The sequence below is a fragment of the Cydia pomonella genome, chromosome 18 (genome assembly GCF_033807575.1).
Source record: "Cydia pomonella isolate Wapato2018A chromosome 18, ilCydPomo1, whole genome shotgun sequence".
Lineage (NCBI taxonomy): Eukaryota > Metazoa > Arthropoda > Insecta > Lepidoptera > Tortricidae > Cydia > Cydia pomonella.
The window spans coordinates 10,127,546-10,155,418 of NC_084720.1; the positions used below are offsets into that span (position 1 = coordinate 10,127,546).

General features: G+C 37.1%; 1 protein-coding gene across 2 annotated transcripts in view; it reads left to right on the forward strand.

Moving 5' to 3' along the window:
• The window catches only part of LOC133527598 (G-protein coupled receptor dmsr-1-like), a 120,155-nt gene extending 115,529 nt beyond the window's left edge, over positions 1 to 4,626 (forward strand). For both annotated transcript variants that reach the window (XM_061864675.1, XM_061864676.1), the window contains exon 7: positions 2,136 to 4,626. In XM_061864675.1, coding sequence (XP_061720659.1) covers positions 2,136 to 2,359 — 224 coding nt within the window. In that variant the 3' untranslated portion in view covers positions 2,360 to 4,626. The remainder of the gene's footprint in view (positions 1 to 2,135) is intronic.
• The last annotated feature ends 23,247 nt before the right edge of the window (positions 4,627 to 27,873 follow it).

The following is a 27,873-nucleotide window of genomic DNA, read 5'->3' on the forward strand; positions in this document are numbered from 1 at the left end:
AAGGAGAAAAAACTATTACGCCACTGGCCATAATATAGCTCTGTCGTATCGTTATAATGAATTAATATTTTAACTTACATTTACTGAGTGTCATGGTTCTACTTACTACATAGAACTGTCACGGACTCATGGCACATAGTCATCGAATTATTAAATCAATGTCTTCATATTTTCAGACTGGAAACATTAAAAAAGTAATATTGACACTGACAAATTTCACAAGTCATAACAATACGTTGTTTACATTGCAATTAAGTCACGTTACTATTTTTTTGATAAATAGGATTTTTTTGTTTGATAATTAATTAGGAGCTAATTAATTGTCATTTGAATTAGCGCTCTGCGTTAGTTTAAGGAAGCCTTATACGGAAATGTTACTGCCGTGACTTAAAAATCATTCTGTATTTTACGAGTATACAGCAGAAAGCAAATGGCGAAAGAGGCCCACTCACTTGAATAGCTACATAGTTCATAGTATTAGGACCAAATCGTTAAATGCCTCTGTCGCAAAATAACTATTTAAAACTATATTGAATAAAATTATTCTGCATATACATACCTATAAAAGAAAATTGATTACTTTCACCTTTTGTTTACCTCCGCCTTTATGTATTAAGTGTGTTTCCTTGCAATTTTATTTCGTAGTTGTGCAATAAAGAGGTTATTACTTATTCTACTTTCACCGGTAAAAAAAATCGTTTGAATGACGAAGAATAAATTGTGCCGATTGGCCATAAAACTTAATCTGTACAAATACAAAATGACAAAAGAACGGCTTAAACACGTCCTATTCAAAAAGTAGGAATAACTAGTTATGATACTTTGTGTTTCTGGGATAATATGGATAAGTTATCATGTAAATGAAACTTATTTTCGACACAAATCGTATTTACTTTAAAATTAAAGTTTTTTTCGATAATTAAACAACAGAATATGAGTTGGAATACTATGAAAACTTAGAAATTAAAAAGTAGAAAAGTAACTGGAATTAATATTGTTTAGCTCAAATATACTTTAAGCAAAGACGGGTGTTAATTGTTTTCTTACCCTATTGTAAAAGAGCCATAAGCGACAGCATTCATCGGTCGGTGCAAACAATAATTCCTCAACTATACTTTTCTTAATCTTAGAATAAATTTAAATTTGGCTTAGCCAAAAGATATTTCATTACTTTTGCGCAAAATTTATGGTTTATTCGTAATATATTTTCGCTGTTTGGAAATTATTTCACTGATCGAAGTACAGAAATATTTTGTTTTTATTAAAAATTTCAAAGTGACTGAGAAGCCCTTTGAAGTTGAGATAAAGCTCCATAATTTAGTGTATTTTATCAACATAATAAGTGTAACACTATACTTATAAAGGGGTGCCCGTCGGAAAATTAAAAAAAAAAAGGTTTTTTTGAGCCACCCTACTAACGTTTCAGTCAAAATGGTGTGCTAGTAATTAAAACAAAATTCACTGGTATTATATTGAGTAGCTTCGTACAAAGGGTAGTAATCAGAGTTGGCCTTTCCGCGGAACGATTTCGATAGGTACGCTTCAGATTCATTTCAGCTGTCCGTTCGTGGAAACTTCCCAATAACAATAAAAAGCTCATTTGTACCACAGCTCGCATATATTTTAATTGCAAAATAAAGGCTGGAACAATCGTCGTATCTTAATTTGGTTAGTAACTCCAGACATACCTACTCTGAAATTAGAATAATTATATCTGAATCATTCCATTTAGTTATCGTGCGTCTCGCTCGCGTCGATACATGTTCATACATGCTACCAAACGTGTTGTCCGTACAAGTACGAGCGAAATGCACGGTAACAAAATCACATAATTTAGATATTATTCTGATGTCTGCACTTGCGATCGGTAGCCGACGTCGGGCCCAATGACTCTTGCAAGGGTCGTTTTCCGTTTCACGTAATATCAGAACATGGTTAACAAATAATGAAAAATGGCTATTTAACTCCTAAAAAATGTTGGTGCTGTGGATGCTGGCAGCATTTCTCTGCTGAAAAAAGACAAATCCATAGAGTTAGTGCGGTCTACCGTGACCGCAAGTAGCTATACGAGTACAATTCAAGCGGCGTGATGAGAACGTATGTACTGTATAAATTAAAATAAGTATTTTTCCCAGGTCTGCTGAGCGGTGTGCTGGGGCGCTGCTTCTTCAAGCGCTGCTACGACCTGTTTGGGGAGCTGATGGACGCGCTGGCGCTGCTGAATGGCGCCATCAACTTCGTACTGTACTGCTCGATGTCGCGCCAGTTCCGCACCAGCTTCGGACAGATAGTGCGCGCGCGCTGCGCGCCCACACCACGTGCCGCGTCTCACACCGAACTCCAGACTACTTTCGTTTGAATTTAGAGTCAAGGAATCAATGGATGACTTTTAGCTCGAGCTCTGTAAAACGTACGCATAATTAATGGAACTGCTTTTTGTATTAGTTGGACCGGATTTATGTTTATTACGATAAAAATATCCGGAAGACAATTTGAACTTGAAATATGATATCAATTTGATCTTATTATCATTTGTCCGTGAATATCGGTCTTACTTATGATTATTATATTTTCCTATTGGCGAGTGAGATGCTCTGCAAGTTAACTCACATTCAATGACCAAGTATCAATTTTTTTCGTGATGTTGAATGTCTACCTTTTAAGGATAACTTACTATACCCATTCTTAACTTTCGATGCAGATAGGAAGCCATTGCGTGCGATGGAGATAGGAAGAAGCGGGTCAATGAACCAAATTATTCGTGATTAACGTCCGTACTTTAGAGGATAGAATCACGGGAACTCTTATTAGAAATATTATAGCGATGGCGATTTTGGTACTTTTGTGGCTACTCGTAGGTACCTACATTTTAACTCTCTCGGAAAGCGTCATTTGGTAATGTGGAACTGCTGATGAAGACTACAAAATGACAGCATAAGTACTATTTTAGTGAAGTCGGTTATTTTTTGTTGGAGTTTATTATTTCGGATGACTGACACTGAGACAGAATATGTTATGTCGTGGCCAGATCATAGAATTGATCATTTCATGATGTGGCAATCATGAAATGAATTGATTGGTTGGTTAAACCTAACCTAACTATATCATAAAGTGATCAATTCTAAGATGGCATATCATGAAATGGACAAAATCTATGATCTGGTCACGACATAATTATGTACAACTTACTGTTATTATGAAAGGTAAAATAATTATTTTACGTTTGTACAGCGCCGATACTTCGTATTTTGTGCTCCATATGAATTCAGTAATCACTGCACGCCCGATCTTATAAAAACGGAATACTAATTACTATAATTGGATGAAGTTCTCTTCTGTGTAAACATTTAAAATATGTTTGTGTCACCTCTGGAGTCACTGAAAATTTGTATGCAGAGGCTGTCGGGTACCTTTGCAGGCGATTGTATATACCTTTCTAGGCCTTTACCCGCCTTTACTAAACCCCGCGTGACATCCCTAAGTTTAACGTAGCGTAGAAATATTCTTGCCGTAAATCCTTTGAGATTAAAGCAGGGTCGACATGAAAATTTGCATCCCGGACAATGTTTGCTTTATGGAATCATTTGTTACCTACTCAGAGACCACGTAAATTCGGCTTGTTAAATAGACCATAGTCGTATGTCGTTGGGATAAAGCGTGTTATTGTTTAAGAGCCTCTTTAATTGTGGTTGTTCTGTAAGCCGCTCATTGTTCTCAAATTATGTAAATAGGAGTAATTTAGAGTAATGTGTACAATATGTTGTTAATGGAATGTATATACACATTCTTCGCAGAATGATATCGGATTTGTCTGGAGTCTCGTTAATTAATGACCTATCTTAGCGCAAAAATAACCCCTTAAAGGAAACTGGCTAAACATCACAAACGAAATCATCCAGTAGTTAACTATAATATTGTCTAATTAAAATATATTTATATGTGCCCATAGGTAGACGTCCACAGGGCCTTATAGAATATTTTGTATAGAAAGTAACACAAGTGCATCCGCTAATCCACACGCATCGGACGCATCGCACACAACGGATTTTAGTATTCTTAGCATAGAAAGTCAGACATAGCAAGTGCGTCCACTGATCCGTTGCGTCCGATGCGGCCCTGTGGACGTCTACCTCATGACGGCGGTGAAATTAATTTCCCTATTATTTTCAACGGATCTGGAGGACAGAGTTAATAATTAGTTACTGTTGTAATCATTAGGCGGGTCCAAACAGAGCCAGCATATGCGCGACCCGATTTCCTTACCCGAGCGCGCCGGTTCGGGCGAGGCACGTCTTTCTACTCTGGCCGCTTTGTGCGCGAGGGAATTGGCTCGCGCGTATGCTCGATCTGTGTGGACCCATCAATTTATTTATGGAATATTTTGTTATCTGATGATGATACCATTTTGTTTATTAGTAATGTATGTGTAGATACATAGTGATGTGTGTGTAGATACACAACTATTAGTAAAACTTGATTCGGATGGGTAATGGAAAACCTTATGACATATTTATAGTACCTAATATGTTTTTATATTTTGTTTTCAGTGATAATTAGCTTTTATTTTTTGATCTTTAGTAACTAAACGTGGCATGTGATACGTTTTTAAAATAAACTTTAAATGTATTTTATTCGTTTTTTTATACACCCCTTTTATTAAAAGGATTCGACTGATAAATAAGTTTCGGCCACGGCGACTGCTTCAACTCCTTTGTTGGCTCTCATGTGGCTGTCGTAGCCGATCTTGTTGGCAAAGACCCGTGCGCACAACGGGCACGAGAGAATACCATCAATATAATTAAAGCTGATCACCGCTGGTGGTCGGGCTTTCAGCTCATCCCTCTTGTCGTCCAGTTCTGTACGACGACTGGATTCAAAAATATCCGTTCTATGAATATTTTACAATGTGGATATTTTATTCACTCAAACAAGGTTTGTCCCTCTGACTACAGATTCAAATTAAGCAGTCTTTCAGGTCTTCTGTTATCAACTGTCAAGATCAGACCAATTATGAAGATATGCAAGATGGTGAACTTGGTACTCTGTGGACACCCAGTTTGCAACCAGTTGACCAGAATAGCTGAAATCGCTTTTGATCCTTCTAGCTCCATAACCCATCCCTTTCCCTTCCCTTACTCCCCTCCCTCCCCCCCCCTTCCCTTTGATCTTATGATAGCCTGATCGACGCTGTTACAGTATTTATTTGAAATTAGAATAAATATACTTACTTACTATAGTTATCATGGAAGAATCAAAAATAAAAATAATATCTTCGAAATGCCGGGAAAGTCCCCTAGCCTATGGAATATGGAAACGTGGCTATACCTATTAACATCGAATCCTGTTGGAAATTGGCCAGGGGTATATTTCCATAAGTCATGAGTCCCAATGCAGTTTGTGACGATGTCAGCGATTCTGAAACTGCGAATCATTAGCATTGCTAAGTAAAGCCCATTTATTCTCTTTTGTTATTCAAGTTTTCTGATAATCCAGTGTTACATGGTCTCGAGATCCATAATAAGTATGCCTAATTGGAGAGCGTACTTATACTGGTTGTTTTTACAGCTTAAGCCTACGACTATCTAGCTCGATATCTATACTATCGGCAAGTACCAAGGACGAATTCAAAATATTCAAATGGCGGGAACAGTCTTTGGCCGCGTCGTTGCCGTTGCATATTATCTTCCTATCACGAACTAAACTAAACTTATCTGTAACGAGAGGAGATTACTAGTACATGGCATGGTTTTTATGACGAATAAAATTTTCAAGACAGGCAAGCCCGTAACCACGTCAGGCCACTGTCAAGAATCAACCCCAGGTTCCTCACCTGCAATGCCATTGGTACAGGAGTATCCTCGTACACAACAGGAGGCAAGTGAGCAAGGTCGGCCATGGAGAGTAAGCGGGGACTTCCTAGAACAATAGGCTGGCATTTTACAGTACATACTTATGGCACTTTAAATTTTCGACATTGTTACTTAATGAGCTAATTATCGTCTCGTGTGGTAAAGTAGCACTATATGTACTGTAAATAGGTTCTAGAATCTGTTCAATGAGGTCTCATTTAATTATCTCATTATCACATTCGCTAGTTTCGCTACCAAAGTTTTCGTAGCGCTGCGCTCGTAGCCGATCCCAGTGTTTTCCCGCTTTGTAGAGGAAAGCAGTCGTTTTCCTCTACAACGAACAGAGAACCCACCGAGCGGGTTCCGGGTACTCAGTGTGTAACAGGGTATTGTTACGTAACAAATTTGTTTTCCAATTTTCTCCAAATAAACATAATTAAACCTAAATGTTTCATACTTAAATATGCTAAAGACTAAGAGTATTATCAGCTGTAAAAATATTGGTAGCAAAAACGTAAGGTGCTAATTACGTACAACTGCCAGCGCCCACGGGGCGGGGCGTCTTGTATACGAGAAACCAGTTTGTCCATGTGAACGAAACAACGTAAACACAAGCGCCGCTCAGTGGCGTTCGCATCGCATCGCATTCGATAAAATCGTTACGAGAAAATCGCATCCTCGGTGGAAAGACCTCGGTGGAATATGTCTTGAACTCGAATATGATTTTCACGCATAGACACTGTGTGAACGATTTTCACGTTGCCATGCAAATTTCGTAGTCACTACAGCAGTCGATAAAATCTCGTATACGGTAAGTATAGAAAAATTGCGCCGTGTGAACGTAGCCAGGCGTATTGCGACGTGTGTGCGTAGGTGTGTTATTATGTAGTTAGCTGTTTTTATCGTATCGGCTACAATATGTATATAGGATATCGCGTGAGACCTCCTTGGAGCAAGCATATTTCATACGATGTTGGCCAAATAGCGGATAACAACTATAATAAAATTATAAGTAGGAGAATGCTAAAAATTACTAAGCCTTAGAGTTTTTGCAGGCAATATTTCGGATTATAGATACGATAGGGTTATAGTTGAATATGTGTTGTGTTAATTATTTTCAAAACGGATCAACTGATTTTACTTAAAATAAAGTACGTATTTTCCGCAACTTCCACTAAATTAAACAAAAACATACATATTGAAATAATAAATAACAGAAAATTTATTAAATTGCCACTCCAAAAAATAAATATTTCATTGTTTTGCAGTGGCAGCGTGGCGCAGGTTGTCACCCGGGTTTTCATTGAGCATACCCAAATAAAACAAAAATAATCGGATAGTCACGGAACAACATAATCTTTGTTCTGAATTCGCTCCGCTTGATTGAGTGTGGTAACTCCCTAAGTTTCGGCGTTCGGTACGTGAGTACTGAGAAGCAGGGATCGGAAACCGGTTTTTTTTGTATGGGAACGGAAACGGTTTTTTTTCGTTCATTTCTTTACTTCATTTCTAATTAGGCAATCGAATAATACGAAGTCGTTATCTGAAAACACAACTGAGTCCTACATTTAGAGTATAAAATAAACCGAAATATATGGTTATTTCGATGTTTTTGCAAAAAACCGGTTCCGATCCCTGCTGAGAAGTCTGACTCGCCCGTCTCGCCAATTACATTTTAGAACAAAATCGTATTGGAAAAGTCAAACGACAACGATTTTTAAATGTTTGGGCATCAAACAATTGCACGTTTATTACGGGGAAAGTAAAATACATGTGTTTTTTTAACATGATTAAGTATAATTTTTATACCATTTCTTGAGGGTAGTATGTAAATCCATTTAAGTAAAAGCATCGATATTTCGGATATATCGGAATGATGAGTTAAACATCAGAATGGCAATTGTATAACAAATCCATTAAAAATCAAATTTTAATTGCTTATCGTAAAAAAAAAATCAAAGAATAGTAGGTACTTTCAATGCTTTAGTGCTGAAACGTATCACTTTCTGCACACTTTTTAGAACAATAATGTTCCTCTTTCAGAGCATGAAAAATGAAAAATACGTTACCAACCCAATAAACTTTACTTGAAGGTACTTACAAAGTGTCGCAGTTTTCAATGTCAATTTACCGACGAACACAACTTCGGGTTACAAAGTAGTGAGTAGTTGAATAAACTTCTTCTCGACGAAATACGTGCTTTACATTTAGATTGAAACGATTGGCTATTCTATCCAATAAACCTTTATCAAGTAGTGCACATCAACATAATAACACCCAGGTCGGCCAGTATCTATATACCCTTTGATCTAGCAACTGTATGCCAAACATTGATAATGTTATGCATTTTTTATTTTATTTTCTCCGTAAATCTTCGAATGTCACAGGGAACTTTGACCATCGAGAATTTGCATTCAATATCTTCATAATAGTTTATTATGATGTTTATATTTATGTAGAACAAATATAATAAAGCATACATTGATATGAAGATAAGGAATACGGATGACGTCTCTTACGCAGGGCCGGATTTAGGGGAGGGCAACTGGAGCTACTGCCCCGGGCCTCCACAAAAGAGGGGCCCCCCACAATAGAGAATTCGGTAAATTTACCATTTTATTTGGAAAAAATTTGGGGCCAGGGGGCCTCCACTCCTTTATTGCCCGAGGCCTCCAGACCTCTAAATCCGGCATTGCTCTTACGGTTGTATAAAAATGGTAGGCTGGTTATGGCGTAAATACTTTACATACACTTTACACACTTATTTCTTTGTCGAATGTTTCAAATCTATTTTTACGCATTTTATAATTTACTCGAGCCGATTTATAAGATGATACTGTAAAAGACGAAAGGCAAGGCAAACCAGGCGGAGAAAGAAAAGCACGCGGCCGGCCGGATAGGGGGAAATATTTATAAAGAACCCATTATTTAAAAAATAAACCAATTAAACAATTAGGTGTATATCGCTTAAGTTAGATGGTTGCTGAAGGATTGGAAGCGTGCGGATGATTTATATAATATCAAGTAAGTATGAATTATATATTTCAATTAAACTAAATTATTTAATCCTAAAACCAAGCCTCCTTTTACTTGCTATAAAATTTATCACACAAGTACATACACGTAGACAAGCTATATTTCGTTTTAAAGTATTTAATCATTAGAAAAAGGAGCTCATCGATTTTGGGTCCGGAGGAAAAACCATCGCGTATTAAATATTATATACGTATTTTATTACGGAAAAAGATATAATATTGGTTAAAAATGAAAACAAATACGAAAAATACGAAATACGAGTACATATTAAAAAATACATTATATTATTCGTTTTCGTAATTCAATATCTTTATTAATAAAAACTTTGCCGTTGTCAACATCTTTATTGGCATCGACATAACGCTCAACTTCACACAAACCGTGAGGTTTTTTTCAATAAGGAGTTACATATTCTCTTTGCACTAAACTTTATGGTGGATAGGCAAGTCTGTATTCTAGTTTAACACTAACTGCCACTGTCTGTCATAGCCTCATAGCTCACATACGTGAGTTACGCGTAAAAAATCTGAAAACTGAAAATGATTGAACATTTTATCATTGTTATATTAATTAAGACTTATAAACCAAACACCTACCCCACTTCTAGATGACTTAGAAACTTGATAATTTGCATGAAAGTAGAATATTAGGCGTATACAAAGGAAAACCTCTGAACACTGAATTTTTTTGACATTTGACCGCGCGTTAGCGAGGGTCTCCTTTTCAGCTTGGGTTAAAACTATACTTTCATGATGAATACTATAGTAATTGCTGTACAAAAATAATTATATCCCAACAAAAAGTTCAATATTAAGAATATGTATCGTTGTCGATACGCCGACAAAAGATTTGAGATCTATAGGGGTGCCAAGTTCTGTGCTGTGTAGAAAATACTAAATGATAAGGGATTTGATTTGGCTAGTTTTTACGTATAGGCTTTATTAATATTAAAAAAAATTGGTTTGTTGGAAATGCAATATGGTTATCACACTAGATGCGATTCACAGGTCGCTCCGATGGGATGTCGCTATAATACGCGCATAGCGATGTCTAGCTCAAACATCGGAGCGACGACGTACGAATCGCAGCTAGCGTGATAACCGCCAAATATATTTTTGACCATGCAAAGTCTAAACGTAGGTGTAAATAATGTCGTCAGGAGATCTAGCCAAGATCACAATAATCGACAATAGCCAAATATAGTCACTATTTTCATACATTATTATTGGGGTTATTAGGGATGCGTAATCCATTGCAACCATAATTTGATTTTAACTTTTAATTTTCTAGCTAACCCTCTTGTTTTTAGGCGTCTATTTATACCCATTGACATCAATGTTAATTTCATCGACTGTCGAAACGTGATAGCCATACAAAGTACCTGAAAGTTAAATAAAGGGCGTAGGGTTTTCTTTAATTAAAAAATAAACCTTCTATGCAATTCAATGCGTTGGTCTAAAACAGGGCCCAATTCTAAGGTTTAGAGGGCCCCCGGAAGTGAGTGACAGGCCAATTCTAACGTGCACTGACATCAAACCGATATTAAAATAATATTGGAATCATATCAATATAAACTAGCTGTCAACCGCGCAGCTGTGCCGCTTGCACTAATACCACAAAACAGATAGGTACAGAAGTCAATCACATGTACTTCACTTTTCATACCTACGCTCGGCGGTCGCTCTAGGGTTGTTAACTATGGCTTATGCACAAAAAATATGGCTAGTGGCACTCGTATCTAGTTGTTTGATTTATTTTTGAGAATGAAACGGGAAGAATGGATATATAAATTAATAATAACCAAAATATTTAAATTTTAGTGTCATTGTTATATTACAAATTTGACACAGAAAATATCGTGCGACGATTTCGACATTGGCTAAATGCATGATTATTATATTTTAAAGGGTAATAAATTCGCAATCTCATGTACAATTATCCTACAAAACAAAACAATAAACTCAGATATTATATTGTACCTAATAGTACTCAGACTATTAGGTACAATACAAAAAAGTTTACAAAACAGTAACATACAAAAATTTACGTTTGTCAATTTTCACTATCGAAAATCCCTAATAACTTCTAAACGAATTACCCCCAACCCTATCAAATGACTCTAAAAACAACACAATATCTACACAAACAGAAAAACATGTTTTCAAACTTACGTAAGTAAATGAACGCGCGAATGGCAGCTAACTGATATAATCCCAATATGATCCTAATATTGATTTGATGTCAGTCCACGATCGAATTGGCCCGTGAGTCGTGGTAAGATACCGGGTCAACGTTAGGTAAGTTGATGGTGATGATAATGATAAACAGAATACTGAACTAAAAACGTATGTACACTTAGATAAGTTGTATCCAGTGTCACGGTTAGGTTCTAATTTACTAAGAAAGAGAAATGAGTAGACTAGATTCGTGCAAATAAAAATAAAAAATTTAAAAAAATATAACGATCCTGAATACCCGGGGACTACTTAACTAAAATGGGTCGCAGGTTTGGTTTTATAAATGCACACAAAGATCCTATCTATTTTGCGGTTAGGTACTTTCGCCTGGGTTGTGCCGTCGGTGGTGTGCGCGGGCGTCGCAATTGTGGTTGACTGTACTTGGCGGCCCAGGGCTTGATGAAATGCTCGCCCTTCGACTGGCGAGAGTAGCGTTGGTGGTAGGTGTGGCTTCGGTGGATCCTCCACCCAACATAGCAGCCCGAACGTTGGACCCTGGAACGCGTCATCCAAATGTGTAAGGAAATAATCCGGCAACGTAATTTGTGAGCTCGCTGCTGCTGGTGCGGCTTATGCTGGTTGTTGGATATGTTTCAGTATATATTATTATATTAAATAATTTTCTAATCCCTTCAAAAATATCCACATGTATACAGGTATACATTGGTGTCTATTATTTCGACGAATCAGGTACTCCTAAATAAATGTTACCTAAAGCCCGATCAGAAATGTATGATCATTGTCAAGAGGGCACTGTTATTCTCATGTATAGGGTGACAGTTCAGTTTAGTACGAAAAATTTAGTTCCAATGAAATTCCGTAATATAGCGCATGATCATATATTACTGGTCAGGCTTTAAATGACTTTGTTATATTTTATTTCCGTTCACTGTGTTGTTAGCTCAATAATGCTTAATAACTCTATGCACTTTATTGTGAAAATAAAACAAAACGGCAATTACGAATGGAATTCTTAATTTGAATTTTTACAATTAAACTTCAATATTAAATACTATTTTTACTGAGCGGATGAGGTAGGCCACTGGTTAGAAAACCCGTTAGAAATTAAAGCTTAGTATCATAAACATAAAGTTGCATTTTGTAGGTCTTTTTTTGGATCATAATTTTAGTAGAAACCTTGGAAGACGGCCAAAAAAAAAAAATCTGTCCGTGAAATTTGAACATTCTGTCAAACATATAAAACATAAATTTCAAAGCTAAACATTTTGAGGATAATCTTTTTTGCTAAAACTACTTAGCTGGACTAGCTAAGTATTGAGTCCCTAAGTAACTGAAGATCAGGCCGCGATTAAAAAACTATGAAAGATAAGGTCTACTTGATAATTTTCCCGCCGTCTCCGTGGTCTGTTTAGTTGGTTATTGTCTTATCAGCTTTCTGGCAGCTATAGTATTTGCGGCAAGCTCGAGGACAGGGAATATTTTTTTTTGTATGAAAACTTGCAACTTGTAAAGCATTTTTTATCGAAACTACTGCACGTAAAATGAACTCAAAATCAGTCCACCGAACTGATTTTTTGCAAGCTTTCGAATAGTACCCCACATGATTCTTACAAATGAAAAATAATTTCAGCCTATCCCCCTTACCTCCCTAAATTCCCCCCTAAAATAAAAAATAAGTAGTTTTGATTTCTTTTTAGTTATGGTAGTGCTAATATCTGTTCCAAAATTTAAGTACCTGCTACGTCTTACGGTCTCTGAAAAAAACCCGTTTAACCGATTTGCAAGACCGAAGTGATTCCATAAGAGCTCCGTGAACAAAGTTTTGTACGGAGCTCTAAAAATCACGAAAACGTCTATTTTTTTAAATTCCCGGTTGTATATCATTACGTTTCCTTCTAATTTCCTAGTTTTACGCCCCTTCTCAAGGTAGTCAAATCTGTATTGTGCAAGAGGGATTTAAGGTATTGCAAAATCCAGCCGTAGCAGCCTATTATACGCAGGTAGGGGATAAAGGGCAATTTTAGTAACAATAATTGGCCAAGAGCACGTTGGGCCGTGCTAAGGGTTCCGTAGTTACTATTATGTCAGAATAGGCTAAACGTGGGCAATTGCACAACATGATGTTGCACCGCCTAAAAATTATTTGCTTTGCCCTGAAGTTGACTGACAGAGAATGCCTTATAGCATTAAGTCCGTATTTAGTACAATTCTATTCTCTTATGGTCAAATAAATCAATAAAAGTTTTTCCGATGAAATCCTACTTTTAACTTGAAATATTTTCTTTTTTCAATTTTTTTCAGCAATAAACATATATACGAGTATCTCGCAAAATAGTGATCCTATAATTATGGGTATGTTCTCATTCGATTCAGTGCAAGCAAAATACACCATAATGACACCTCACTCGCCTGGTTTGTAAGGTTTAAATTATGAAAGAAATAAATCTAAATGAGGTCACGTATAGGAGTATCAACAATGAGGTCTCGTATACGAGTATCAACAATAGGAGGATCGTCTCGTGAGTCATTTCAGCATAAAATATTGAACAGAAACAATGTTACAAACTTAAGACGTTGCTTCGTGGCCATTGATTGATGGTGGATAACCACAATAGATTGCCGGCAAACTAAGTATAAACTAGATTCCGTCCAAGTCTATTTTTAGGGAGATAGATTACTATATTCTGATGGATGTTATCAGGGGCTACAGTATGGGGTTCTTCAGAAAAGTTTAAAAATCACATCGGTCAGAATAATCGGACTCCTTTTTAGTTTAAATGTGGTTCGGATATTATAACTACTACCTATAGGTACTTTACAGTTGAAATCTACATCGGATACCTGAAATCTCTTAAATTTGCTATGTAGTTGTAGGCTCTTTAGACTATTACTCCCGCTATATTATACATATACAGTGTACACTGATTCTTTCACTGCAAATGTAAACATTTATATAGGTTTACAAAGTTATTTATGCAGTTGGTGTATCTAGAAAACTGATCTATACACTAAACACTTATTACATTCTAAATATGAAGCTTCTAGGTCTTTCTAGGTTGAAATATACTGTGTTTATACAATGCCTGCTTGGTTACTGAAATTCAGGCTTCTAGTTCTATCCACAACGACGTTGTATGTCGAAATTGGCCTGAACTGCTCCGAGAAAAGGATGGTACGGCCATGCCACTGTTTTACTCGACTTGGCGGCAAATAATACTTCAAAATATGGAAAACAAGAAAATAGTTATTTTGACGGTGAAATATTGCGTTTATGTATTTGCCATGCAATCCATAGTTAAATAAAAGCAAGGAATCGTATACATATTACATATTTTGTAATTTGGGTTAATTCATTAATTTCATCACAGGTTTAGGGGGAGGGAGGGGGTCAAGAAAATGTGACATGTAGTGCCAAGGGGAAGAAGGGGAGCCACAAACTTTGTGACGTCTCTTTAAGATGAAAGTGGAGAACCCGCGTGAAACAGCTTTTCATACAAACGTAGCATTTTCTTCTCTGGATATTAATATTACCTACTTATTGAAAATATTGTGATATAATTTGTTGACGCTGAATATCAATGACGATAATTAGTTTTTGGAATCTTTTCTAACGGTGAGGAGGTTCTCCAAGTATAGCTTCTTTGAGTTTAAATTAACTTCATAACTTTAATTGGTCGGCAGGGAGTGGTAATCAATAAAATGAACTTCCATTATAATGGCGGAAATTAAAATTGCTGATAAGTCGTACTTTCATATAAATCAATAAATAACAAAGAAACGTGGATTTTCCATCTATTTCACGAAATTGTACCTAACCATTTTCCAAGTGTTTCATTTTATTACATTACGCTACAAGTGCGAAAAATATGAAATTTCAAACGAATGTCGATAAATTAAAACACGACCGAAGGTTAAGGTAAAATAACATTATCAGGGCTATCGGCGATCCCTTAACTTAAACGTAGATTTAACTTTAGTATATCAGTGTATTTATTTTTGTCTACTTCATTCAAAATAGACAATTTATAGTTATTTTCGATACAAGTGCGAATTACCTATTCGCACATGTATCGTACAACGTTTTACAGTACATATGACCCTTTAAATTTTAGACATAGTTACATAATGTGCTAATTTACGCACTAGTGCGGAAAAGTAGCACCATAAGTACTGTAATAGTACATTATGATACAAGTGTGCTAAGTTGGTCATTACACACGAGGCGATATTGTGCGCGTGAGCTGCAAGCGAGCGCGCAATAAGAAAGCGGATGTGTGTAATGACAATGACCATAGCACACGCGTTTCATACGACGTTTTTCAACACACTTGCGAGGAAATAAGAAACTTTCATATTAATCAAATTTTAATTGTTAAATCGGTTAGTATGCAGTGTTGCATCTGTCATACAGCCTGCCGCCCCCCAACCCGCCGCCGGCGAGCGGGGCGCCACGCCGGCTCCCGCCAGTCGACGTTGTAAAACCTACTCGACCATTTTAAGAAGGCTCCGTTTCCATACATATTATTAGCAATCAGTTACCTTCTCAACTCACTCGGATAATATAATGAAAAAGCACGAGTGGTATAATATACTGAAAAAAGCACGCGTGTTTAATATCTAGGATTAAGCTAAAAATCGGTGGAATAAAAACGCCGTTTTGAGCAAGTGTGTTGAAGTAGTACATTACGATACAAGTGCGAAAAATAGGAAATTCGAAACGAGTGGCGATAAATTAAAACATGACCGAAGGGAGTGTTTTAAATCGACACGAGTTGCGAATTACCTATTCGCACATGTAACGTAGATACAACGTTTTACAGTACATATGGCCTTTAAAATTTTTGACGTAGTTACGTAATGTGTTATCGCACTAGTGTGGTGAAGTAGTACCATATGTACTGTAATAGTACATTACGATACAAGTGCGAAAAATAGGAAATTCGAAACGAGTGGCGATAAATTAAAACACGACCGAAGGGAGTGTTTTAAATCGACGCGAGTTGCGAATTACCTATTCGCACATGTATCGTACAACGTTTTACAGTACATATGGACCTTTAAATGTTTGACACAGTAGCGTAATATGCTAATTTGCGCACTAGTGAAAAACTATTTCAGTACACTTGTAAGGAAATAAATACGTTTTATCTAGATTTTATGCAGTGCGTATGTAGGCAAAAAATGAACAGTTGTCCTAACAGTTTCACCTCTGGCTAGATACGCTATTCTTTAGCTTAGTGACAAACGTCAAATGCCGAAAATGGCGGTCAATTTGTTCTCGATAGCCTGTCTAGTACATTTATGTCGGTGTATTTTGTATTTGTAAGAAAGTGATCAAATATAAATTTAATACTAACAGTTTATAAGTATCTTGATTATTTTATTACTAACCATGATGGAACGTACAGGTGTTCTGAAAATAAATCGAATTGAATTAACTAATTGAGGCTTGTACATTATTATACAGTGTGGAAAGATAAGTCGGGCCCTGGAGGGAAACTAGCTTAAATCCTTAAGCTGGTTCATTTTACTTAAAGGAGACATTCCTTTTTTTTTAAAGCAACAAAACTGCATTCAAACATTTTCTAAAACTCGCTAGCCTCGCCCGGGACTCGAACCAACTAAAATTAAAAAAACAAACACTCCCTATTTTATTATACTAATCGATAGTATTATTATTCAGGATAACACTTCTCTAACAAATATTTGGTTACTGTTCACTTTCAACAAGTAAAAGACACGTTCTCTTATCCATTCTGTGTTCGTGAAACGAACAATCAGGTCAGGTTTTTGATTAATGTTTGGTGTGGAATCAAAAGTAATATGGTTGTTTTGGTGCACATTTACGAAGGACATCTGAATGCAGCAAAATACATTGAAATATTGGAGCTTCTACTAAATCAATTAAACCTTCTACCGGAAGAGGAACGAAATAATATCATTTTTCAACAAGATGGTGCACCTGTCCACAACAGCAGAATTGCCAGGGCTTACGTCAATGAAAATTTCAATGCCTGGACAGGTACAAACGGGGCGATTAGATGGCATGCAAGAAGTCCAGACCTGACGCTCATGGACTTCTTTTTATGGGGTCATGTAAAAAATACAGTAAAAAATGTTATTTATGAAATTTGCTATGAAACCGTTCAAGAGCTAAGGGTTGCGGTGGAAAATGATATTAGGGGCATACACCACAACACTTTCCTGAAGGCTACAAGAAATGAATTTCAACGGCGACTAATTTTGTGTAGCCGGAACGAGGGGGCTCATTTCGAACAATTTATCAGTCAATTAATTTAAGTGTAACAAATTGATGGTAAAATAAAGTATACATATTTTTAAGACCAAATGTTTGTTAGAGAAATTTTATCCTGAATAATGTTTATAACTGAGTGCAATAATAATTTTAGTGAGTATGTGTGGGGCGAGAGAGACTGTGAACAAATAAATTTGTATAATAAAATATGTAATGAAAAATTGAAAGAAATTGACTTTCCTAGCGAATGTATTAAATGCAGTAATAATTTTTGTAATGACATTTCCCATAAAATTGTACTAGATAAGTTATACTCGGACATTATTAATTGTTTGCAGATAGCCTCAAAAATGAGTTATAGAACCAAGAAGTGTAAGCGCAAGCAGGTGGTGGGTTGGAATAAGTACGTGAGGGAAGCTCATGCGCGTGCGAGGATGTACTTTCGGCGGTGGCATCTTTTTGGGAAACCAAGGGCAGGGCCTTTTTATGAAGACATGTGTTCTTCTCGGAAGGTTTTCAAGGATAGGCTGAAGTGGTGTCAGGACAATCAGACTCAAATTAAAATGGACATCTTAGCTACTCACCACCAAGCCAAAGACTTTGCAAAATTTTGGAAGCACACCAATAAACTGAATCCCAAAGCAGGTGTCCCCGCGGCGGTTGATGGTTTTTGTGAACCGGTCGACATCGCTAATTTGTTCAGAGCTTCCTTCAAGACTGTAAAGCAGGTTCCTGAACGGGTGGATCGGGTGTTCTCTGCTGATGGTCGTCACTCCGATGTACAAGTAAGGTTTTCTTTCAAGGAGGTTGACCACATCATTAAGTCCATGACCAGAGGGAAGTCCCCGGGGCATGACGAACTCAGTATAGAGCACCTGGTCCATGCGGGTGTACACTTACCTCGAGTGCTCAAACTGTTATTTAACTTGTGTATCAGCCATTGTCATCTTCCGGAGGATCTCATGAAAACGATAGTTGTTCCAATATCAAAAAATAAGACTGGGAACGCCTCAGATAGTTCCAATTATAGGCCAATATCACTGGCAACCACGGTGGCCAAGGTACTTGACGGTTTGCTTGATAACTTACTGGCGAAACACATTAAAACGCAAGATGCGCAGTTTGGTTTCAAACCGGGCCTGTCAACAGAGAGCGCCATTCTTTGTTTCAAGGACCGTTAAGTATTATGTTGAAGGGAAAACTCCCGTCATTACCTGCTTTTTGGACCTATCAAAGGCGTTCGATACAGTTTCGTATGATATATTATGGGATAAGATGGAAAAGAGAACGAGCACTCCGAGGGAAGTGATTAACCTGTTTCGGTATTGGTACGGGCATCAAACCAACCAGGTGAGATGGGCGGGCGCGCACTCGGACGTGTACAGATTGGAGTGCGGGGTGAGGCAGGGTGGACTTACCTCACCGCGCTTATTCAATCTGTACATGGATGAGCTGATTGTTGGACTCAGCAGCACGAATATCGGATGTTCGGTAGGTGGCACCACGGTGAACAACATTAGCTACGCAGATGATATGGTGCTGCTGTGTCCATCAATCAGTGCGCTAGTGAAACTCCTAAAGGTGTGTGAAGATTATGCGGTCGCTCATGGTCTGAGGTACAATACCAGTAAGAGCGAGCTGTTAGTTTTTAAAGCAGGTAACAAGGCCTTTGACGTACTACCACCTGTCAGCTTGTGTGGTATCGCTCTTAAAAGAGTAACGCGCTTTAAGTATCTCGGACACTGGGTGACTGATAATCTCCAGGACGACGTAGATATAGAGAGGGAGCGCAGGGCATTGGCGGTACGTTGTAATATGTTGTCTCGCAGGTTTGCACGATGTAATGGGAATGTCAAAATAACGCTATTTAAAGCGTTTTGCCAGACCTTTTACACGTGCAGTCTGTGGACAAATTATACTAAAAGGGCCCTCAATGCCCTGCGCGTCCAGTACAACAATGGGTTCAGGATGTTGTTGGGACTGCCTCGCTTTTGCAGCGCGTCAGGTATGTTCGCGGAGGCGCGCACTGATTGCTTTGGTGCAATAATACGCAAAAGGACTGCCTCCCTGATCCCTGATGCGTCGCGTGCGGGACAGTTCCAACAGCCTCTTGAGCCTAGTGTTAGAATCGCCTGCTTGCGCCTTCTGGAAACACTGGGAGGGTGTACATATGGGATCCAGAGGCTTAGTGTATAAGTTATTATGAGCTAGTATAGTAGTTAACTAACATAGGATTAAGGGAATGTATACTAACACTATGGACATGGTCCGAAATAAAAATAAATTGAAAATTGAAATTGAATTGAATTGAATAATAATACTATCGATTAGTATAATAAAATAGGGAGTTGTTTTTTTAATTTTAGTTGGCTCGAGTCCCGCGTTGTTGGCGAGGCAAGCGAGTTTTAAAAAATATTTGAAAGCAGTTTTGTTTCTTTTTAAAAATAAAGGAATGTCTTCTTTAAGTAAAATGAGCCAGCTTAACGATTTAAGCTAGTTTCCCTCCAGGGCCCGACTTATCTTTCCACACTGTATATAAGGAGATTAATGCGTAATATTATAATTAAATTCATTTAATTATTAACCGCATTCTTGGACAACGCATTTAGAATTCAATTTGGTTGATCAGAGGCTGTTTGTTACAGATGTAGTGGACAATCCTTTGCCATCGTATTTTCTCGGAAACGTTCGTATTTTTCATCCTACTTCAGTCAACCTCAATACATTTTGTACTGAGACTAATTGAAATGGCAAAACGCTGCATTTCCACCAGAGATGTGTGAGGATGCGTAGCAAGGATGTGTTTTTAAAAACCAATAGTATCACTGCACGCTGAGCGAGGAAAACAAATCAAACACATCCCTCGCTACGCATCCTCGCACACTTCTGGTTGAAACACAGCCTAACATGTTCGTGCTTCCCGTGAAAATACGATGGTAAAGGTGGCTGTTATGCATGGTAGAGCACTATAATAATATTGTCTTGAAACCCATTAATGTGTAACGTGCCACGTGTTATAGGCGCCGTAACAGACCAATCATGCTTGTCATCCCCCCGACATTTATCAGTGAACCAATCATGTTAGTCCACGATGTTCTGGAGAAGGGTAATGGACAAATAAAACTACAGCTTTTCTTTTTAGGGCTAGTTTTATTTTACACATAACTACCTACTTCGACGATTGGTAATGTAATGCTCAATATCCCTGGAATCCCGGTCCCAGATAACCCGAAAAATCTGGGAAAACCCTATAAGCGATAAATAAAATTCCTGTTTCTCTGAAATTCAATACTCTCTGGAAATACCTAGTCTATAATCGAGTTATTATTAGAATGCCGATTCTTAGGGTTCTCTAGCCAAACGGGACCCTTATAGTTTCGTCATGGCCGTCTGTTCACCCGTCCGTCCGTCCATCCGCTTGTCTGTCCGTATGTCACAGCCATATAAAAATGCATAACAAGATTTTAAGTAGGTATTATAAATAATCTTAACAAAGTTAATACTATATATACAATTATACAAATCTTACCTGCGTTAGAGGCAGACCATTAAGAAGTAATTTTAAGCAATAATATATAGGTATATAGCAATTATGTAAAATTTTGTCTACAAATTGTCGACAAAATTTTACATGAGACAAAACCAAAGACAAGCCACACTGGCATAGTTTTTAAGGTTCTGTACCCAAAGGGTAAAATAGGACCCTATTATTAGGGTTCCGTACCCAAAGGGCAAAACGGGACCCTATTACTAAGACTCCGCTGTCCGTCCGTCCGTCCGTATGTCACCAGGCTGTATCTCATGAACCGTGATAGCTAGACAGTTGAAATTTTCACAGATGATGTATTTCTGTTGCCGCTATAACAACAAATACTAAAAAGTACGGAACCCTCGGTGGGCGAGTCCGGCTCGCACTTGTCCGGTTTTTTTTTCATCACCTGCCATGTTACAATCTTAGTAATGGCTTCTAAAATACACCTATGTTCTACATTTCATTAAAATGTACCCTATAGTTTTTGAGATTAATTATGAATTATGGAGAACCGAGCTTACTGCGGACTCTCAATGACCTCCTTGGTTTATGAATCGGATGAGTGTAAAGCAAGCAGGGACAATTTTTTCGATCAGCTCGGTAACGGTAGGATCGTAAGACATTCCATGGGCTGAACCATACAAACACATTTTATTTGGTATATCAGAATTTATTATTCAGTGTTCTAAGGCTATGATTACCTATTTTTCTAAGTCCTTTGTCACAGAACGAGGAACTCCTCTACCTTCAAATCTTCAGAAAAATCGCTTTTGTACGGGACAGCGGTAGAATGCTCCCTAGCTCCCTAGATCGTCTCTGCCGCTGTGATAAATGGCTAGGTAGGTTTACAATCAGTCTATGTAGGGGGTTGACTTCTCTTTGCAGCTGACTGTACATAATAAACGCGGTTGAGACAATTAAGTATAGTCAGTAGTACGATGGATTCAGTTCAATTGAAGTCTTACAAAGTTTGGCAACTCGAAGCGTTTGAAGAGAGCCGCTTTGTGTTGAAGAATGCCGTTATTCGTCAACAAGTCAAAAAATAGCTTGAAGCGTCTATGGATAACATTCAGGTCTATGGATGTAGATAAATATAGCTTTTTTTTATCAAGCTTACCTTATCGTGCTTGCGATTGTCTGCTTTCATTGTACCAAAATAGTATCAATCTAAATCTTTGAGAATCGTGTCAACAAACTTTCCATTGCGATTAGACACGTAACAGCCGGGAGACGCGATTATGTAACTACGATTATGTAAATATTTGAGGGTTCGAGGGTGACGATGTTTAGTAGGTAATTGTTGTTGAAATGGGAAAATGAAATCCTGGTTATTTAAGTTAAAACGGGACATTATTGCTTGCACTTACATTTAATTATTATCTTGTCGTTTCAAGTGTACCCTTGGTAGACTGGCGAGTGTACCTAAATAAAATTAAATGAAAATCATACAATATTTTTGTACCTAATTTGTACTATTTAGTACCTCCTTTAAAAAAAATTGTACCTCACGGGACTAAAAGTTATCGCCAAAAAACAGTACACCCATCATCCTGACAGTCAGAATGGCGGGTGTCCTTTATTACGCTATATTCCCGTGGTTATTGATAAATTCTATAAAAAAGGCTAGGCGCTAATTCAAAGAATTCTTCCTAAGAAAAATCATTTTTAAGGCATGATTTTCTGAGTTATTTGAACTTAACAGACTAAACATTAAAGGTGCTAATTCCTGGCGTATTAAAAATAATTGTAAGTTAGCGTTTTTTCTTAGAAATGAGATCGATAACTTGAAAAATTATAACGCCTGCAAAATTGTAATAGCAAGCAAAATATAAAATGAGTAAAACTTGGAAACCACAAATAAATGGCCCAGATTATAATTGAATATGAAGGTACAAAAAAGGTACAAAAATTTGGCTTTTATACAATTCATCAATAACCACGGGAACATAGCGTAATAAAGTACACCCGCCATTCTGACTGTCAGGATGGCGGGTGTACTGTTTTTTGATGATAACTTTATGTACCGTGAGGTAAAAATTTTTTTAACGGAGCTAATAAATAGTACAAATTAGGTACAAAAATATGGTATGTTTTTCATTTATTTTTATTTAGGTACATTCTGACTCTCACAACAAAAGCCTTTAGCTAAGGAGATACTTTTGCGGAAATGGAGCTGGGTAGGACATATGTTATGAGGGCAGAACAACCACCTATCCAAGCAAGCTCTGACTTGGCGAATTCCCGGAAAAGGGGATAAAGGCCACCCACGTACAACCTTGAGGCGCACAGTTGAAAAGGAGGCTGCATCAGACGGCCACGGCTGGGCGGAGCTGGAGGGGACCGCGGTGGACCGTGTAAAATGGAAATCCCTTCTGGCAGCCCTATGTCTCTGATGAAGGATATCAGGATGCCATCATCATCATCATCATCACCATACCTACACACACACACACACTGGTAATTTTTTTAATAAAAATATAAGTATGGTAAACCGAGAACATTTGAAACACTTTATGATAGAAACAAGGTCATATTTTTCGAAAACTAAAATAACCACAACGCATAATATGACGCAATAAGTACTCAGGCCACACAGTCAGTCATTTTTGAACTCTGGTTCCATAGCGCTCAAGTGCGTGAGCGACGCGGCAGTGTTGAGAAGCCAAGCCATTCATAAATTTCGTGGTATTATAAAGTGCTCGCATACTTTTTCATTTAATTTTGTTTATTGTGATTTTTTTAATACTACGTCGGTGGCAAACAAGCATACGGCCCGCCTGATGGTAAGCAGTTTCCGTAGCCTATGTACGGCTGCAACTCCAGAGGAGTTACATGCGCGTTGCCGACCCTAAACGCCCCTCCCCCTCGTTGAGCTCTGGCAACCTTACTCACCGGCAGGAACACAACACTATGAGTAGGGTCTAGTGTTATTTGGCTGCGGTTTTCCGTAAGGTGGAGGTACTTCCCCAGTTGGGCTGCTCTAGATCTGGACTGACATCCGCTGTGTTGTGCCCTACCCACACAAAGCGAGATGACATTCACAATGCCCATACCTCTCTTTTGGACGTAGTTTAAGGACGTACCCGGGTCCAATAGTTGATAGATAGTTGTGTATTTTGGGAACTTTGATTCTTTTGGTGTTTTGAATGGGAATCATGGAATATTTTAACCGCTATTAAACAGCAATGGAGTGTTGATTGTAAATAATATTTGACCTTGAAGTAAAACTTGCTATGTGTGGACGATAGAAACAATGTATCTACTTGAGGACGTTGAAACGTTTCGAGCGTCCGGGCGTTTTAACTGACTAAAGATGTAGTTGTACTTGTATAATAAAATGTTAAAATAAAACATTACTAAAAGTATTTGTTATGGTTATGATTATTATTGAAACAAGCACTTTTGTTTGAAACACAATTATGTATTTCTACTAAAATTCCTAATCTCATAACTTATTTCATATCTTATTGTTGCATTAAAACTAGTTTGATTGAGCTATACGTACTAGGTAATCGCAACAAAAAGTTTAGAAGTCTAACAATTTTGTTCATTTGTTCAAGATCTTCAGACGCTGATAAATTGTGCAATGTTTATAATATTATGTTTGCGAACTGTAGTTGATCTCATTGTAGGCACACCGTGATAGTCAGCCTCGTGACCTCACATAGTGTTTCAATTATAACTCTTATGGGGTCAATTGAACCACTCTCCTACACTCTCTTTAATTCCCTATCATAATTAATTACCTACAATAATATATCGCATATCTTTCAAATTGTAAAAATAAAAGGCGGTTAAACAAAAATTGGTTCAATTATCCCTAGTCTACCCTAATAAAAATTGTCACAACAATTTTGCTGACGGTAAGTGGCGACCGGTAGCTTCGTTGGCAGCGTCACTACCAACTAGACTAAGAGGCCATTTGTATTATATATAGATATACTATACTGGAATCCAGAGTAGAAATTAGTTTCCGAAAAAGATTTTGATTCAAGCATATTAGTCTAAACACCTCATTGAGGAAGACTGGTGTTTTATTCAATGATATATAGGTATTATAACTTAGAGGATTTAACAACTGGAGCTGCCGAAAACCTCGGCCAATGATCATTATTTACTTAATCACAACCAGGAAGCCTACAGACTTGATACTAGCTGCCTGTAGTTTGTACGCTTACCACAAGTTTTTGTTCCTTCTGCATAGCAATAGTTCACCATTCCTGTTATGTCATACTTGTTTGAGTATTATGATGTTAGTATTCGTCTTTCTCTGATGCTGTTTGGTTAATATAAAAATCCTGTTAATTGATCTAATGGACGCTCGATATTGGTCTGATCTGTCATTGCCTTTTTGTTCGTGTAGCTACTTTTGGCGCTTGTTGGGTATGCAGCTATAATGTTCAGCCAAGGTATGGTTCGATACAGTGCTATGTTGACGATGCTATAAATAATCTTAACTTAATTTAGTCGTTATCTTTTATCTATTTTTCAATTTGTTCACTCTATATTATTTTATGTCCTTCTTGTCTGTTACCTTTCGTGATTTTTCTCACTTGATGGTCTCATCGGAAGATCAGCGCTGGAAGCCACCAGCAACATGCTGCGATGAGGCCATTTCGTGGCACTTTATACTTTCTTTGTTTTTGTTATATTATGTAATATAATGTGTCTTGCTTGTGTTTACGAATAAAAGTTATTCTATTCTATTCTATTCTATAAGTCAATATATGTTACGCACAAAATAGCCATACATTTGAAGTGCCCCTCCCCCTCAAAAGTCGGCAGACTGTTTTGTACAGAAAATTACAGACAAGAAGTCTCCAGTTGTTATATCCTCCAAAAGATTTACCCTCTTAATCATAAAACTTTACAAGCTTCATAAGTCAAAATGACAGATTAACACAAATGACGAATACTCTCTCAACTAATTGAGGCTTCTAGTACGTTTATAAATAATACGATAACTTGTTAATCTCATGAAATCTCAGGTACACTCCCACTGTCAGTTAATTTCTAATTCTAGATACGAGTGTGTAGGTAAATTAAGGTCCATAATTATGTATAGAGCTATTCATATTTTTTTTGTTCTTCTTAATAACATTCAGATTAAAACTGTCGCTTGTTGCCGTTGAGTCCATTTTGGCAGCACAACTCCGAGATCACGTCAAAGAGGGGTTAGCTATAAAAATAACAAAATAATAAAAATATTGCGTCATAAATTTTGCATAGCGTAATGTCACGGCAGTAATTTATACAGTCTGATTATGATGTTGTCGCCGAAAGGCTCGTAAAAAAACCCTAAACCCTAACTCGTACAATGTTTCACAAAACAAGAGTTAATCACTGCAGATATATTTTCCGTGTAATAAGGACTTGGAATTGGTGGTCCGTAGGTAAACCATATCCAATTTCTATTTTTTTAAAGGTTATTAAATAATGATCAAAAGAAAAAACAAATTAATATTGATACGCCGCTACCGATACGATACCGTTTAAAAATACAATACTAAAGGAAGTATATTATGTTACATGTCATGTTTTCATAAAAAAGCATACTAAATTTGTTCTACGCGTTTGAATATAATTCTATACGTTTACAAAACATACGTCCAGGGCAAACATAAGCGCTAGTTCTGCAAGATAGTAAGGGGACCGGTATTTTACTTCGATCGCTTATACTACTGCAATTACAGCTCTAAGAATTAAAGAAAACATTTTATACTGAGGAAACCTATTTTCAGTAGTTTTTCTTCAGCAAGTCTTTTTCCAAAGTGTGTGCCATTTTTACAACCACCCGCACATTGTAGTTGGTTGTAACAGTAATGGGGGACGGTTGTAACATAATCAAAATGAAACCTAAAACAAGTAATTTTGTTCAAATTCTATACGGAAAATATTTATGATATGATTTTATTTTCTGAGTTTAAAACCACAGATTGAATAGTTTTAGACGACAATAGGATTATTTGATACACGTTTACATTGTTTTTAAAGCAATTTATCAGCTATTAAGTAGCAAAGAGAATATTATTTCTGTTACAACCGTACCCCACCCCCTGGTTTGCCAATGAAGAGGAACTAACTCTGAAACAAAACAGCCTACACCAAAAATAATAACTGATAAATCTTCGTGCATCTATAACTGTTGCGAATGCAACTAATTATTATATAAAAACATTCCCAATGCAGTAGCTAAACGCAGCCGTCGGGCTCGGCTAGTATTCGGAGGCTTTTCAAAAGCACCAATAGGAGCGCTCCACATATTCTGTATCGCGGCCAATTGGCTACTTGACTGTTTTTTGTAAATAATGTCAAACGATCTTGATTTTCCCGAGGATCAAATGTCTATATAGGACTCATGGCATTTAAGCAACACAAAGATCAGAAATGAGATTTAAAGTCTGACGCTCGCACTCGACGATTGAAACGCCTGCGCCTCTAACAAAATGATAAGGTGACGTGACGTCACATCATATAAGTCTGTCCTAAATGTATGGAAGATCAAGGAAATTGCCATTTTGACCCTGAAATATTGCGTTTATGTGTATAGTTGTCATACAATTTATTTTTCAATAAAATGTAAGGAATCGAATGGTACCATTTTCTTTTCTATTTTTGAAAGACAAAAAAAATTTTTTTTTTGAGACTTCGGAGCCTTGTATTTTTTTATAATCTCAATATAATTTTTTAAATTCCACTTTTTTATAGTGGATGGCTCATTTTCTATCCATTTAACTAAATTTTGTTATAATATTCAACATGTGTCAAGTACCCAATTAGAAGCACCTAAATTTAAACCACCAATTTGTACTGATCAAATATTGCAAAATCACTCTCTCATCATCTTCCATTCTATCAACAACCAACCACTTTCTACATTTAACCGTGTTGGCAATTAAACTCTTGTAACAAGTACATTGGAAAATTATAACACTTCACTAAGAATCGAAGTTTTATTTGAGTCGTCGAGATCCTGACCTGCACGGCGGCTACAATAACGAA